The 12,580-nt window shown below is 41.6% G+C and overlaps 2 protein-coding genes across 5 annotated transcripts; one reads left to right on the top strand and one right to left on the bottom strand.

Moving 5' to 3' along the window:
• The first annotated feature begins 8 nt into the window (after positions 1–8).
• On the top strand, positions 9–6,228 carry pdia8 (protein disulfide isomerase family A, member 8). The gene is made up of 13 exons (XM_027019733.2): positions 9–249; positions 791–869; positions 1,022–1,139; positions 1,462–1,569; positions 1,807–1,936; positions 2,151–2,264; positions 2,462–2,587; positions 3,206–3,388; positions 3,945–4,053; positions 4,181–4,309; positions 4,537–4,616; positions 4,708–4,765; positions 4,881–6,228. Exons 1-13 carry the CDS (start codon positions 89–91, stop codon positions 4,962–4,964), a joined length of 1,479 nt encoding a protein of 492 aa, XP_026875534.2. The 5' UTR covers positions 9–88; the 3' UTR covers positions 4,965–6,228.
• Positions 5,842–9,897, bottom strand: csnk2b (casein kinase 2, beta polypeptide). Of its 4 annotated transcripts, none has more exons than XM_027019729.2 (8): positions 9,758–9,864; positions 9,025–9,105; positions 8,778–8,880; positions 8,157–8,272; positions 7,490–7,565; positions 7,128–7,317; positions 6,898–6,995; positions 5,842–6,382 (listed from the first exon to the last, which is right to left on the bottom strand). In XM_027019729.2, exons 2-7 carry the CDS (start codon positions 9,094–9,096, stop codon positions 6,905–6,907), a joined length of 648 nt encoding a protein of 215 aa, XP_026875530.1. In that variant the 5' UTR covers positions 9,097–9,105; positions 9,758–9,864; the 3' UTR covers positions 5,842–6,382; positions 6,898–6,904. The 4 variants fall into 4 exon arrangements, with proteins under 4 accessions (XP_026875530.1, XP_026875531.1, XP_026875532.1 ...); XM_027019730.2 differs by having other exon boundaries at positions 5,842–5,890; XM_027019731.2 differs by having other exon boundaries at positions 5,842–6,995; positions 9,796–9,897.
• Between the last annotated feature and the right edge of the window lie 2,683 nt (positions 9,898–12,580).

The following is a 12,580-nucleotide window of genomic DNA, read 5'->3' as shown; positions in this document are numbered from 1 at the left end:
TGCCAGGAGATTGGTTTTGGGAAGGGAACAGTTGAGCAGTCATCGTTTTGTTTCCTATTCCTTTGGCCACGTCCGTTGCTCTGCCACCATGGCCGGTTTCGTGCCCCGCGCTTTCCCATGCCTTTTACTGCTGTCCGTTTTTGACACGTCGGCGGACGGTCGCGGCGATGTTGTCGAGCTCAGAGACGCAGACTTCGAGTACGCGGCGGCTGAGCAGGAGACCATGCTGGTGAAGTTTTATGCGCCTTGGTGCGTAAGCTGGCCGGCTGCTTTATGCACGATCGTCCGCGATTTACGGCTGTTTGGACGTGTGAAGGAATTGCGTGTCGCGCACAATGTCCAGCAAAACTCCGCTAAAGCGTTTGTGCTTGGTTTGGGTACTGCGCTGTCCATGGTACCTACCTGCGGTTCCTAGCTGCGCATGCGAGTCATGGGGGAGCCACGGATAAAAGCTGTGTGAAAGAATACGATTTTTTTTTCTGTTGGAGTGCTTTTCACACTGCTGTGTAGGAACTGCGCTGTTTGCTATTTAATGGTCTTAAACAACGACCATTTCAACGTAAGCGGTGTTTCGAGAAAACGTGCTTTAGCTGTTGTACATTATACTTCTAACATAACTGGAGGTATTGTTTAATATTCAAGCGCAGCGAATCGTGAACCATAGACGAGTTCTTGTTTATATTTGCAGTATATTGGATCTGTATCACGCAGATATAGCAGAGAAAAAATGTCGCGGATCTAAACGTTCATTACAGCCACAACGGCCACTTGCCCTTTATGTCATTTACAGGTGTGGTCACTGTAAGAAACTTGCTCCTGATTTTGAAACGGCTGCCAAACGGCTTAAAGGCATAGTCACATTAGCCAAGGTAAACGCAGCTGAGAGTGTGCCATCCAGCCTAAAAACACTTGCTGACTGGCAGTGTGTTTAATAACTGGGATGTTCAAGTGCTTGTTGTTATGTGGATGAGAAGCATTGATACCTGCTCACTATGTTATGGATGTGACCTTTCCCCTACAGGTAGACTGCACTGCAAATACAGAGATTTGTGGACGGTACGGGGTCAGTGGATATCCTACGCTCAAAATATTTAAGAATGGAGAGGAATCATCAGCTTATGATGGTCCACGTTCAGCAGGTGTGTGTGTGTGCACGTGCATGCGATTTGTTTGTTTTGTTCACCATGATTACATACGGCAAAGTTTACAGATTGGATTTTGATTTGAAGGCTACGAGAACATGTACACTTTTTCTGGATTGTGCTGTTTGACAAAGGGTTTGTATGAGTGATTTCAGCACTTGCTGTGTGTGTTGTAAAGCAGAAAACGTTTTATAGCTGTATTACAAACAAAACTGTTCTGACACTTTGCCCGGGGATCCCTTCATCAGATGTGCAGAACAAGACATTGTTTTGTAGTGAAACAGAACGGGGGGTCAGAAACGTGAATGGTGCTTTACAGATGGAATAGTGGACCACATGAAGAAGCATGCAGGACCTGACTCCGTGCCACTGACCACTGAGAAAGACCTGCAGGCCTTTATCAACCACTCCGATGCCAGTGTGGTTGGTAAGTACTCACCCTTGCAGTTTCATTGGGCTTCAGTGCAATACTAAAGGCATTACTTTTGTTTTGTGTTTTTTAAGGAGAGTAGTTCTGGACTTATATATGCAGTACCCTCTGTGTTGTGGTATGCTGTCAGATATATGGTTGAGTCTGCCTCACTTGCGCTTTTGAAACTCAATTTCTTTCCCTCTCTCATTCTCCCTCTCCATCTCTCTCACTCTCCCTCTCCCTATTGTTCAGGAGTCTTTGAGAGCAGTGATAGCCCTCAGCTGGTGGAGTTTCTGAAAGGAGCCAGTTTGATGAGGGACAGTTTCCGCTTTGCACACACCACAGACCTGCAGCTGGGACACAAATACGACCTCAAATCTGAGTAAGGACAGGAAAATTAAGAAGAGGTCTGCCAACAGAATCTGGGTATTCAGTCAAATAGAGTACATACCAAGTAGCTCATAAAGAGACAATGATCAGACAGTGAACACAAGGGGGTGGAGTAGAGACATATGGAAGAGCTTTGGCACGATGGGACATGGTAGATTGGATTTGAGAGGAGGCCGATGATGAAAGTACCTCATGTCTTTCTGCAGGGGTGTCTTACTCTTCAGGCCCCCCAGGCTGGCCAGTAAGTTTGAGGAAAGTGTGGTGTCGCACCAAGGTCCCTTCTCCATAACTGCACTCCGACGCTTCATCAGAGATCACATGTGAGCACCTCCTCACCTCCTTGCTCTGCTCCTGGATGGTCTGGTGATTGGCCTGCACTCTCAGATAAACCACCACACTGTGGTGGAAACATTTTCAGCTGATTTGTGTGTGTGTGTGTGTGTGTGTGTGTGTGTGTGTGTGTGTGTGTGTGTGTGTGTGTGTGTGTGTGTGTGTGTGTGTGTGAGAGTGACTGTAGTTATGGAATCTGCCCACATCTGACCCGAGAGAATAAGCAACAGCTGAGGAAGCGGGACCTTCTGACCGCATATTATGACCTGGACTACCTGCACAACCCCAAACGCTCCAACTACTGGAGAAACAGGTGTGTGGGAGTCAGTCAACAGCATGGGTCTACACTGCTTTTCCCACTGCTCTTCCCAAAAAATGACACAGCCAAGGCTATAGAATGAAAAACTCAGTGCAAAGACATATCATAATTGGATGTCAGGGTGGGATCGTGTGTCACCAGAGGCCTGAGTCAGGGAGTTAGAAATCTAACCAGGAAAGTAGATGTCAAGTGCCATTCGATCGATTTAGAATGAGTGGATTGAGGGATTGAGGTTAGACAGTTCATTCCCTTCCTTGGAATTCAGAAGAGGAGGAGTTTCAGTATTTCCAACAAGCAACTGCTTACAAAAGACTAAAACTGATGAGTGATTCGGCATCATCATTAGAAAACCATGTCCTATTTTGGTCAGGTTTTATTTTAGTTTTATTTTTTACACAGTTTGAAAATATAAGAGGCCCAGTTTGTAAACAATTCATGATATCAATTATGTTTGGGTTTTTTTTCTTCTCTTATTAAGTTCTGTGTCCACTGATTTTCATACCCACTGAAGTTTTTCATATGACAGCAGTGATGTTTTTTCGAGTTGAGTAGTCAGATGAGTGGAAGTTAAAGTAGATGCTGTCCCAGGCTGAGCTCTGGTATGTTTCCTAGGGTGATGAAGGTGGCCTCACAGTACAGCTCTCGGGGGCTGCTCTTCTCTGTGGCTAATCGGAAAGACTTTGCTGAAGAGCTCGAGGGTGACTATGGCCTGGGGTCAGTGGAAGGAAGCGAATTGCCATTTGTCACCATCAGGACTCGTGCAGGACACAAGTACACCATGCGTGAGGAGTTCACGTAAGTCCAGCCATAGGTGAACCGAGATACCATGCTGAAGAAAGTTTTTTATATATATATATATATATATATATATATATATATGGGCAAACTGCATTGGTTTTACACAGCTACATAGCTGCACCCAGTTGAGTCAAAGATGACTTCTCGCATTATCAGTCCAGGGCTTGAAGAATGTACATTTCAGAGAATATTGTGCCAGCTTGTAGCCTTTCAGGCCGGAGCCAAGTCACTCATTTCACTCAGAAAATGACTCTTTGGCAGGAGATCTCCACAGGAAAAGCAAAAGAGCTGGGAGCACTTAAACTGGCCATTTGCTTCACCCAGCGGAGCACATTAGACAGGCAGCATGCCTTGGCTAACAGGGTGAAACATGCAAAATGCCCTGCGCTATTTTGTCTGGCTAGTGTTTCTCACAGATGGGACAGGTCCAGCCTGGGTGTTATGGACACTCAGTGCACTTACTCCTAATAAGTTTAAAAATGACACGTTTGAAGGCAGATGTAGAAAGTACAGTGAAACTGGCAAAGTTACAAGACAGTTGCTCACGTTTCAGGCGAGACGGGAAGTCTCTGGAGCGCTTCTTGGAGGACCACTTTGCAGAGAGACTGAAGCGGTACATCAAATCTGAGCCTGTACCCATAAAAAACAACGGACCAGTCAAGGTTCCTACTTATTGCTTGTTTTTGCAAACCCAAAAGTACAGTCAATTTATATACACACACACACACACACTTTGGGAGTTACTTCGTATCACATTACCTCAGCACTTAGACAAGTTTGTGTATATAGGTGGTTGTAGCAGATACATTTGAGGAGCTCGTGAATGATCCAGAGAAGGACGTGCTGATTGAGTTTTATGCGCCATGGTGTGGCCACTGCAAGAAACTGGAGCCCAAATACACCAAGCTCGGAGAGGAGGTGGGACAACCACACAGCAGACCCTTCCTCAGATCCCCCCATATAAAACACCATGCAACATGGCCGATTTATTTTATTGGATCAGCATCATTTTGATGTGTCGGACTAAGATGACATCAAATGCCGGCTCGGGTCACTTTTTTTCTGTTATTACTGCATTTGCTTAATGGTCCTTCCGTTAACTGTCCAATCCTGTCGGATGGGATCTCGGGTGTGTCTTCCACCAGCTTTCCAGTGACCCCAACATTGTTATTGCCAAGATGGATGCCACAGCCAACGATGTGCCGCAGGGCTATGACGTACAAGGGTGAGTGCTTCGAACGGTGCTGACATAATCAGCTCATCCAATTGGACCCTTTCTAATGTCATTTTCTTAACTGGGGGGGAACAAAAAACAGATTTCCTACAATATACTTGGTCCCGGCTGGAAGGAAGGATGAACCGAAACGATACGAGGTAATGTTCATGACCAGCCTGGAGACACTTCCACTCATTATGATCGTTCTCAGTGTGGATCACAGGCTCATGGTATTTGTGATGCACTAAACTGTAGTGATTTCTGGCCTTTCAGGGGGTCCATGAAGTGAAGGACTTCATCAGCTTTTTGAAACGAGAAGCAACAAACTCACTCTTGGGATTTAAGGAAGAATTATGAAAACATTAGAAGTGGAGGGAGATGTGCTGTAGTTCATTGAATGGGATTCCTTTATCAGATTCTGCTGAAATGTCACTGAGTCTCCAGAAACTGAGCCACACGCTTACAGAGAGGAAGGAGAGACACATATAGAAGATAACGACAGGAATCTGAGAAGCAGTGATCATTTGTCTTGTTTATTTTGGCATTTACATATACTATTAATGTTGTGTCAACAGTTCTCTCAAAAAGTGACCATAACAACTTCTTAGTCACAGGGCATATCGCAGGGTGTGGGTTCATAAATGACCAGGGTCAGGTACTTAAATAGATAACTTTTTGTGTAGATGTTAATGAGGTTGTCATAGAAGCCTATTTTCCTAGCAGGCTGGGTGAACTTTGGAGAGCCCAGGAGCCTTTACACTGTATGCTACTGGTCTATTTGTGTCATTCTCTTAAGTCATTTTTCTGCTTGTGTGACACATTTGTCAATACTTCAAGCCAACACTGTCTCCATTTCTCAGTACCACTTTATATCTCAATAAATTGATCATATTATTCACCCCTTACAACCTAATTTGTTTTTCTGGCCGGTGCCTGGGTCGATCATTTTTTAATTTTCTCTGATTTTTTTAGCAAATAAAATAACATCCTTGCCAACGTAATGTTGCTTTTAAAAGTTCTGGGGACAAGAATGCAGATCGGACATAGCATTTAGTCATAAATTTCAAGACTACTTAATTTTAATGAATCAATCAGAAGTTGATAACACCAAAAAAACCCAAAACTTTGTCATTACCTCTGGCCAAATGCAACAATTAAATCTAGTTTCTGGCCATATTCTAGTGCTAATGAACTTGAGTTTATGCATTTTATCCAAGAAAGAAGACAATGCACATATTATAGGAAAAGTTTATTGTGAATTCTGAACCCTGGTTCCTGAATAGCTGTAAATGAAAAATACCAAAGATCAACAAAAAACACAAAACCACTAAGAGATAATATTTACCAATGCATTCTAAAGACTCCTCAGTCTCATGCTTTTCTATGTCAGATGCCCAATTAGGAGAGGCTAAAAGATACTAAAATATTTTTCAATCTGTGGTGATCATCTCTTCAAAGAGCTTACATAAATAATAAGCAAACTGTGGAGGACCTTGGCAGGAACAAAAAAGTATTTCTGAGGAGAATATCTGTGCAATATTGAGGTTTAAAAGAAACTTGCACTGGACTGATGAGAGACTGCTGAAGATGAACTGCTGAAAACATTGGCTACTACTGTCAACTAACATACACTAAGGATAACCATTCTGTTGACAACGAACAAAGAAATCGGCCACGATGCACCTATGAACTTACATAAAACCATTGTTTGGCTGAGAATTCAACATCAGATGACATGTAATTTTCCTAATTGCTTTCTCCCTGCAGTCTCTGTCCTGGCACAGTCACAAAGTAGAGGTTGGGGGGGGGGGGGGGGGGGGGCAGGACAATAAGCAATTATTATTTAACTTCTACCACCTTTGTGACCAAACCAAACAACTTTCTCCTGACACCAAAAAAAGAGCAATTCCATTTTACAAGACTGATCTGTCTTCGGTTATAGCTTTAGGTCCTATGTCTGTGAGAAGGGACAGTTTTAATAAGAGAAACAACAATGTTTGCGCAGCATCCACACACTGTGTGCGTTTGCATGTCTGTGTCTCTGTGTGTGGGTGTGTGTGTGTGTGTGTTTGTGTGTGTGTGTGTGTGCGCGCACACGCGTGTAAGGTAAGGAGAAAGATAGAATTTTTTTTGTTTCTTTCTTTTTTCAAGGTTATATCGTCAATGATTGAACATTTTTCTCAATCAAACCTAATCTAAAACAAATGGTCTCTCTTGGTGGAGTGTGAGGCCATGTACGGACACACGGCCCCAGATCCTGTCTCCCCAGTAGCTCTGTTCTCCCCCCCACCTGAATCCTAGCGGATGGCCTTGACAGGGCTCTTGAAACTGGAGGCTGCCTGCAGCTGTAGCTGGTATGCCATAGGGTGGATCTTAAAACCATAGAGCCTGAAGCAGACAGAAAGAAGTCACAGGGCACAAAACGTCAGGGAGGATTCAATTCTGATTCGGAGGAGCAGATGCAAGTGCAATTAGAGAAACCTCAATTAGAAATAAGGCAAGAACATGCAAAGCGCGAACCTGGGAACAAACTGGTTCGCAGGCCTCTTTGGCCGATACTCAGGATGCACCATGAAGAGCATGTGGGGGAAGCCTGTTCCAAAATAGGCCCCATCAGTGTGATGGTGCCTGGAGGACTTTGGCGTGTACACATCCATACATTTGGGACAGTAGAGTTTAACCATAGCCTCACCAGGGATGTCAGATAGTCCTTGAAATATAGAGAGGAACACACCCACACACACCTCTTAGCCAATCATCAATAACTCATTTACATATATAAAGCATAACTAAATCAGCTCCATGCTGTCCATCTGTCATGCACATTAAGGTTAATAACTATGAAAATATGTCTTTTCATTATCTATAATGCAGACACTCACCAATGGGCAGCATTGGCTGGTTCTCACAGTAAACACGAGGGCAATAGCCAAAGTCACCCTGTTGATACTTCTCCAACTAAAACAAGAAGCAAGCAAAAATTGTTTTTCAAATAAATGTTATATATATGAAACACACACACACACACACACACACACACACACACACACACACACATTAAAGGAGTATTTGTTATTTGTACTGACCTGCCAGTTTTTTTTTTATATGTACATCTGCTCTAATAGCTAAACCTAGTGGCTACCTATCCTATTTGTCAGTTAGGGATGGTACCTTGTCACTTGTTCACTGTGTTATGTTTTCAGTAGCCACAGTAAGGATCTGATTTTTTTGGGTATCCGGTTATGCTGTATTCCTTCTCGCATAAGAGGTATATGGTCAAAGCAAGATAACATTCAAGAAAGGATAACACAATGTACTTTGTGTACAAGAGTCTGCTATAGTCAGCCAACTTTAGAGTACAATAGTGGTATCAGCAGTGGATGGTTACAATTTACAATTGACTTTAGAATGTACAGCAGCCTATGATGAACATTTATAGAATAAAGGTATTTAATAAAGTGATAATTGTGTGTATTGTGGTCACTAACATCAATCCCAGCTGACAGACTTCACAATCATATAAAACAAAGCTCCATAAAAGATATATACCATCTGAGCAATGCCACGGTTGGTCAGAATGTACCGCGCATGAATCAGGCCATACAGCATCTCAGCCGCCTGCTCAATCAGATCACTCTGGTTGGGGTTGTCTTCTAGCTCTTCATCTGGCAAAAGGGAAAACAGGTTAAAGATCAATATTAGAACAAGTCTGTTCACAACAAAAGACAACAGATTCTAACCAACTGTTCAGTAGGAAAGCTTATTATAGCTCCGACTGTGTGCCCTGGATGAGACTACTAGTGACAACATCTAGACAACAGCTGCAGATGGTTTGCTGAGGGAGGACCTCACTGTACGTTTAAATCTGATTACCGTGTTATTTCACATTTATATCCAATTATCATATAACATTGATTATATTGATCCATTTTAAATGTGCTTTTTTAGGACCAGCCAACATAATAATGTAATGTCCCAGGTACATTTATTAGGCCTGGGCCTGTCTTCCTCTCTCTCATCTGGCTATTACATTCAGTCTGTTGAACTGACCATTTTGATTTAGTTTGTCTCTGCTGGAAGACCCAAAGAAAAACATACTGAGGTAATGCAAAAGCTGTTGTTGGAATACTACTGAATACTGATTTAAAAGGCTGAGAGAACATTACTGACCAGGTTCAAGATCCAATATCATGTCAAGGGCTTGCCTATAATGTGGAACCTGCTCATTGAGTCCAGTGAGGTTGAACTTATCCTGGATATAGTCCTCATCCACCTGCACATAATAAAAAGAACCAGTTCTCAAATATTATCACAAATTGGTTGTCTGATTTACGTTTAATATGTAAGGTGGTTGGTTGCAATAACAATAATGGTTAGCTAACAAGGTAGGGAAAAATTACAAGCCAACACAACTAACCTCACAGAAGAACTCGTTTCCTCGTAGACCACAAAACCAAGAAATCCATGAAACTTCCTCCGAACTACTCATTTTGGGAAACTAAGAGAAAACGAACAAGGAAAACGAGTCAAGCTTGCTTATTAGGCAACGCCAACTTGTACATCAAAGGCAAATACTAATTAACCGAATGATGCCCTCAAAAAGGTCCGATTTCTTCGGTACCCACGGAATTAGCTATTAATCTAGAGATCTAAAGAAGTCAGCGTTAGATTAACTACAAGATTTAAGATACGGTGAGAAAGGAATTAATTCAATCTGTTATAGCCAGCTAGCTACATTTCTAAAACAACTGGTGGTCCGAGCTATCTTAGCATGCTTTTCAGTTTCAAATACATTCACATTATACGTTTGCCATCTAGATAACTACATTAATTAGTTTGATAGCTAGCCACCTTGATTAACCTGTTCACCGAATTTCAACACAACAAATAATAGACCATCTTAAAAATGTGGATAAATAAGAAAGCTGATATTACTTAACCTTCCAAAACGCTACCTAGCAACCTAGCCATAACTAGACGAATTCAACATGGCGACCGGTTGGCCCGCTATGCTAACCAGCTAACCCAGCTTTACTAGGCCGCATGAAAAACGACCGCCACAAACCTTGCTTTTCTGACACACACACATTTACATTCAGAAACAAAACGAGTGTACACAAAATAGCCAAAGAAGCCGACTATAGTCTTACGTATATGCGTGATTATACACAAAACGTCTTCGTATTACCTCCCAGACTCTGTGCAAGCGGTGTTTGGCGTGAGACGTTTTGAACGTGATGACGTTCAAAGGGCCAGAACACGCACTTCCGACGTGATGACGTTCGATCTAAGGGGCAGAGCATGCACTTCGTGTAGAAGACCCCACCATGCAAACTGTCGCTTGAAGTGATGTCAGTTAAGAGTAAACGCACTCATTAGATTATTTAAGCAGTGATTTGTCAGCATCACCGCAGCCCAGGTGACAACACGCGAGTAGGAAGCGTCAAAACCTTTCGAAATCTGTTATTTGGACTTGATTTGCCCACGTACTTAAATTTAGTAGTTAAGACTTTAGTGTTAGTTACACAACATTCTGTGGGAGGAAACGCTCATTAGAAGCCTCTGAACAAGCCGACATTTCAAAGCCAGCTGAAAACCGGTGTACTTACAGTGCTGCTTAGGTAACATGTCTCATTTGGGACACTCAAGCTCAGCCATGCGGATAGAATGATAGACCACACCTCCTTTCCATTAAAACAAAAGATTTTTATTTAACTCTTTTCTCTGTATATTTTATTATAATAAGACACTTCTCTGCTTGTACATTGCTCCCTTGAACTTAAAATGGCAACATTTTTGGGAATGTAAGTTGGGGCAGACAAACTTAGATACATACCAATATACATACATACATACATACATACATACATACGTGTGTTTATCAAGGCTCCAATAATAAACCATAAATGCTATAATTGCTGTAAATCACTTCAGGTACCTTGGTAAAGTTGGAAGTATTGTACAATTTTTTGAGTATTCCAAGAATACATTCTAATGCTTATTTATTAATTAAATATGGGTACATACAACATGACCGCTTCAATGGATGCTAAGAGTTAAAGAGGGATGAAAAACAGAGAGCCTGTGGGTATATATGGCTACCAATGAACAGGCTCACTCAGCTGTCATGGTGGTTCATGCCTCTGGAAAATAAACAGGGAAATATACCCACTGCATTAATTTTTCCTTAGTATAGGAAGGGGGAAAGGGGAGTTAAATGACTTTCATCTCAAGTACTTCATTTGGATAAACATACACAACCTTGAATGCATATCTGAAAATGTATATAAGGAACAAGGTAAAAACATTCTATTAATGCCACCCCCCACCCCCACAGGCAACTGTTTCTGCCTTTACACCCCCCCACCCTTGACATTACACTTACAGTAAAGAGAATTCACTCACACACACACACACACACATTTCAAATGCCCTACACACGCATACATTTCACCCAGTATCCCAAATCTATTCTCCAGATAAAGGCATTCCCAGAAACAAACCCCAACTTACAGCAGTAAAAACATAGATGCTGGTCAGAATAAAGAAGGGACCTTTCTTTGACCTGTCTCAATTTAAGTGTTACTTGATGGTTTGTTTGTTTTTTTGTTTATTTTTTTGGTTTTGTTTTTTTAAATATGGACCCACATCTTCACCTTTAGACAGTTTGCTTGACTGTCCACGACAGTGGGCATATGCTCTTATGACTTCCTAGGTGTACTGCACATCTGTAACAGATGTCTCATTTTCTAACACTACCCAAAAGGGGCAACTAACTCCTTGGCAAAGACTTTTAAGATTTTAGTGAGACAATCTGTGAAATGTTGGTCATTCAGCCCTAGTTTGATACTGAAAAAGTTGCCAATATTCTTGACATGGCGAGCATCGAGCATTGTGAATTTACACTGAAAGCAGAACTTAATTTTATCTGCCTTTTGAATGCAAGAAGCAGTAAAAATTAAACAGAGGGTGATCCAGTATAGCAACTTCTCTACATTCACTAGAACTGACAGAACAATACTCATGCCGATGTTTATATAACATTATAGTGGAACAGCTGCATGACATCTATTAAATAGACGCATGAGACATTGGGCAGTCAGAAAGATAAAAGAAAGGAGACTCGGAGTGTGAGTTAAAGACGAACACGAATTGGATGGTGTCTTTAAATGAGTGTATTACTTTGTATGTTCTATATGAGAACAAGGCTAGGCTTGATCTGTTTACACAATTTCAAAGAAATACACATAAAATGATAAAATAAAAAATAATTAAGAGGGGAAAGCCAGAAAAAAAAAGTGTTACTGAAGCCTATAAATTTATGGTTCTTGCAGTGAGAACAGTCAAGTTTTTCTGAACAAATGATTTGTTCTATAAGACAAAATCTGTTTGCAAGTAATAAACTAATATCCTATGCAGGACCAAAACAGATAAATGAACTAAGAAACAAAACACTAGAGTAGTTAAGGGGTGGGGGATGGGGTCACACTATATACTTCTGAACAAGCAGCTACAACAATGTCAGAAACAGTAAATGCTCATATTAGTACTTCATGGGTTGGGCACACACAAATGAGTCAAAAATCATAAATAAGTGTGTTGATAAAAAACGTCCTGCTTTGCAGAGGAAAAAGTATTACAACCCTAACTTCTTAAAGGGAGGGAGTATGAAACGTAAACTGAACAATGAGGTAAAAGGAAAGAACAGAAAAGAAGGAAAATGCATATTTATGGAACATCTGATATTAAAAGAGCACCACTCAACCCGATCCCAATCTAAATAATACTCAAAACCGCTTCACTGAACACACACGACAACCCCTCAACATGGTATAAATACACAGGAACATCATATAAACATTGGCCTTCCATATATGCTTTGTCACTACTCCAATTCTGCTACAAATGTAGGATTGCCACACGCTGCAGTCACAGTTGAGTGTGTTTCAGCTTGGACATATTGTGCTTGTGAG

Source organism: Electrophorus electricus, chromosome 8 (genome assembly GCF_013358815.1).
Source record: "Electrophorus electricus isolate fEleEle1 chromosome 8, fEleEle1.pri, whole genome shotgun sequence".
Lineage (NCBI taxonomy): Eukaryota > Metazoa > Chordata > Actinopteri > Gymnotiformes > Gymnotidae > Electrophorus > Electrophorus electricus.
Note: the sequence above shows the minus strand (reverse complement) of the source record. Positions and strands in the feature narration are given on the sequence as shown.

What these genes read in the sequence shown, in the direction of transcription:
- pdia8 (XM_027019733.2), top strand. Translation starts at nt 89, where the DNA reads ATGGCCGGTTTCGTGCCCCGCGCTTTCCCATGCCTTTTACTGCTGTCC. An exon ending in GTGAAGTTTTATGCGCCTTG is followed by an intron (nt 250 to 790) that starts GTGCGTAAGCTG and finishes TGTCATTTACAG; the next exon opens with GTGTGGTCACTGTAAGAAAC. An exon ending in TCCAACTACTGGAGAAACAG is followed by an intron (nt 2,588 to 3,205) that starts GTGTGTGGGAGT and finishes TATGTTTCCTAG; the next exon opens with GGTGATGAAGGTGGCCTCAC.
- csnk2b (XM_027019731.2), bottom strand. Translation starts at nt 9,096, where the DNA reads ATGAGTAGTTCGGAGGAAGTTTCATGGATTTCTTGGTTTTGTGGTCTA. An exon ending in GAAACGAGTTCTTCTGTGAG is followed by an intron (nt 8,881 to 9,024) that starts GTTAGTTGTGTT and finishes TATTATGTGCAG; the next exon opens with GTGGATGAGGACTATATCCA. An exon ending in CCAGCCAATGCTGCCCATTG is followed by an intron (nt 7,318 to 7,489) that starts GTGAGTGTCTGC and finishes CTATATTTCAAG; the next exon opens with GACTATCTGACATCCCTGGT.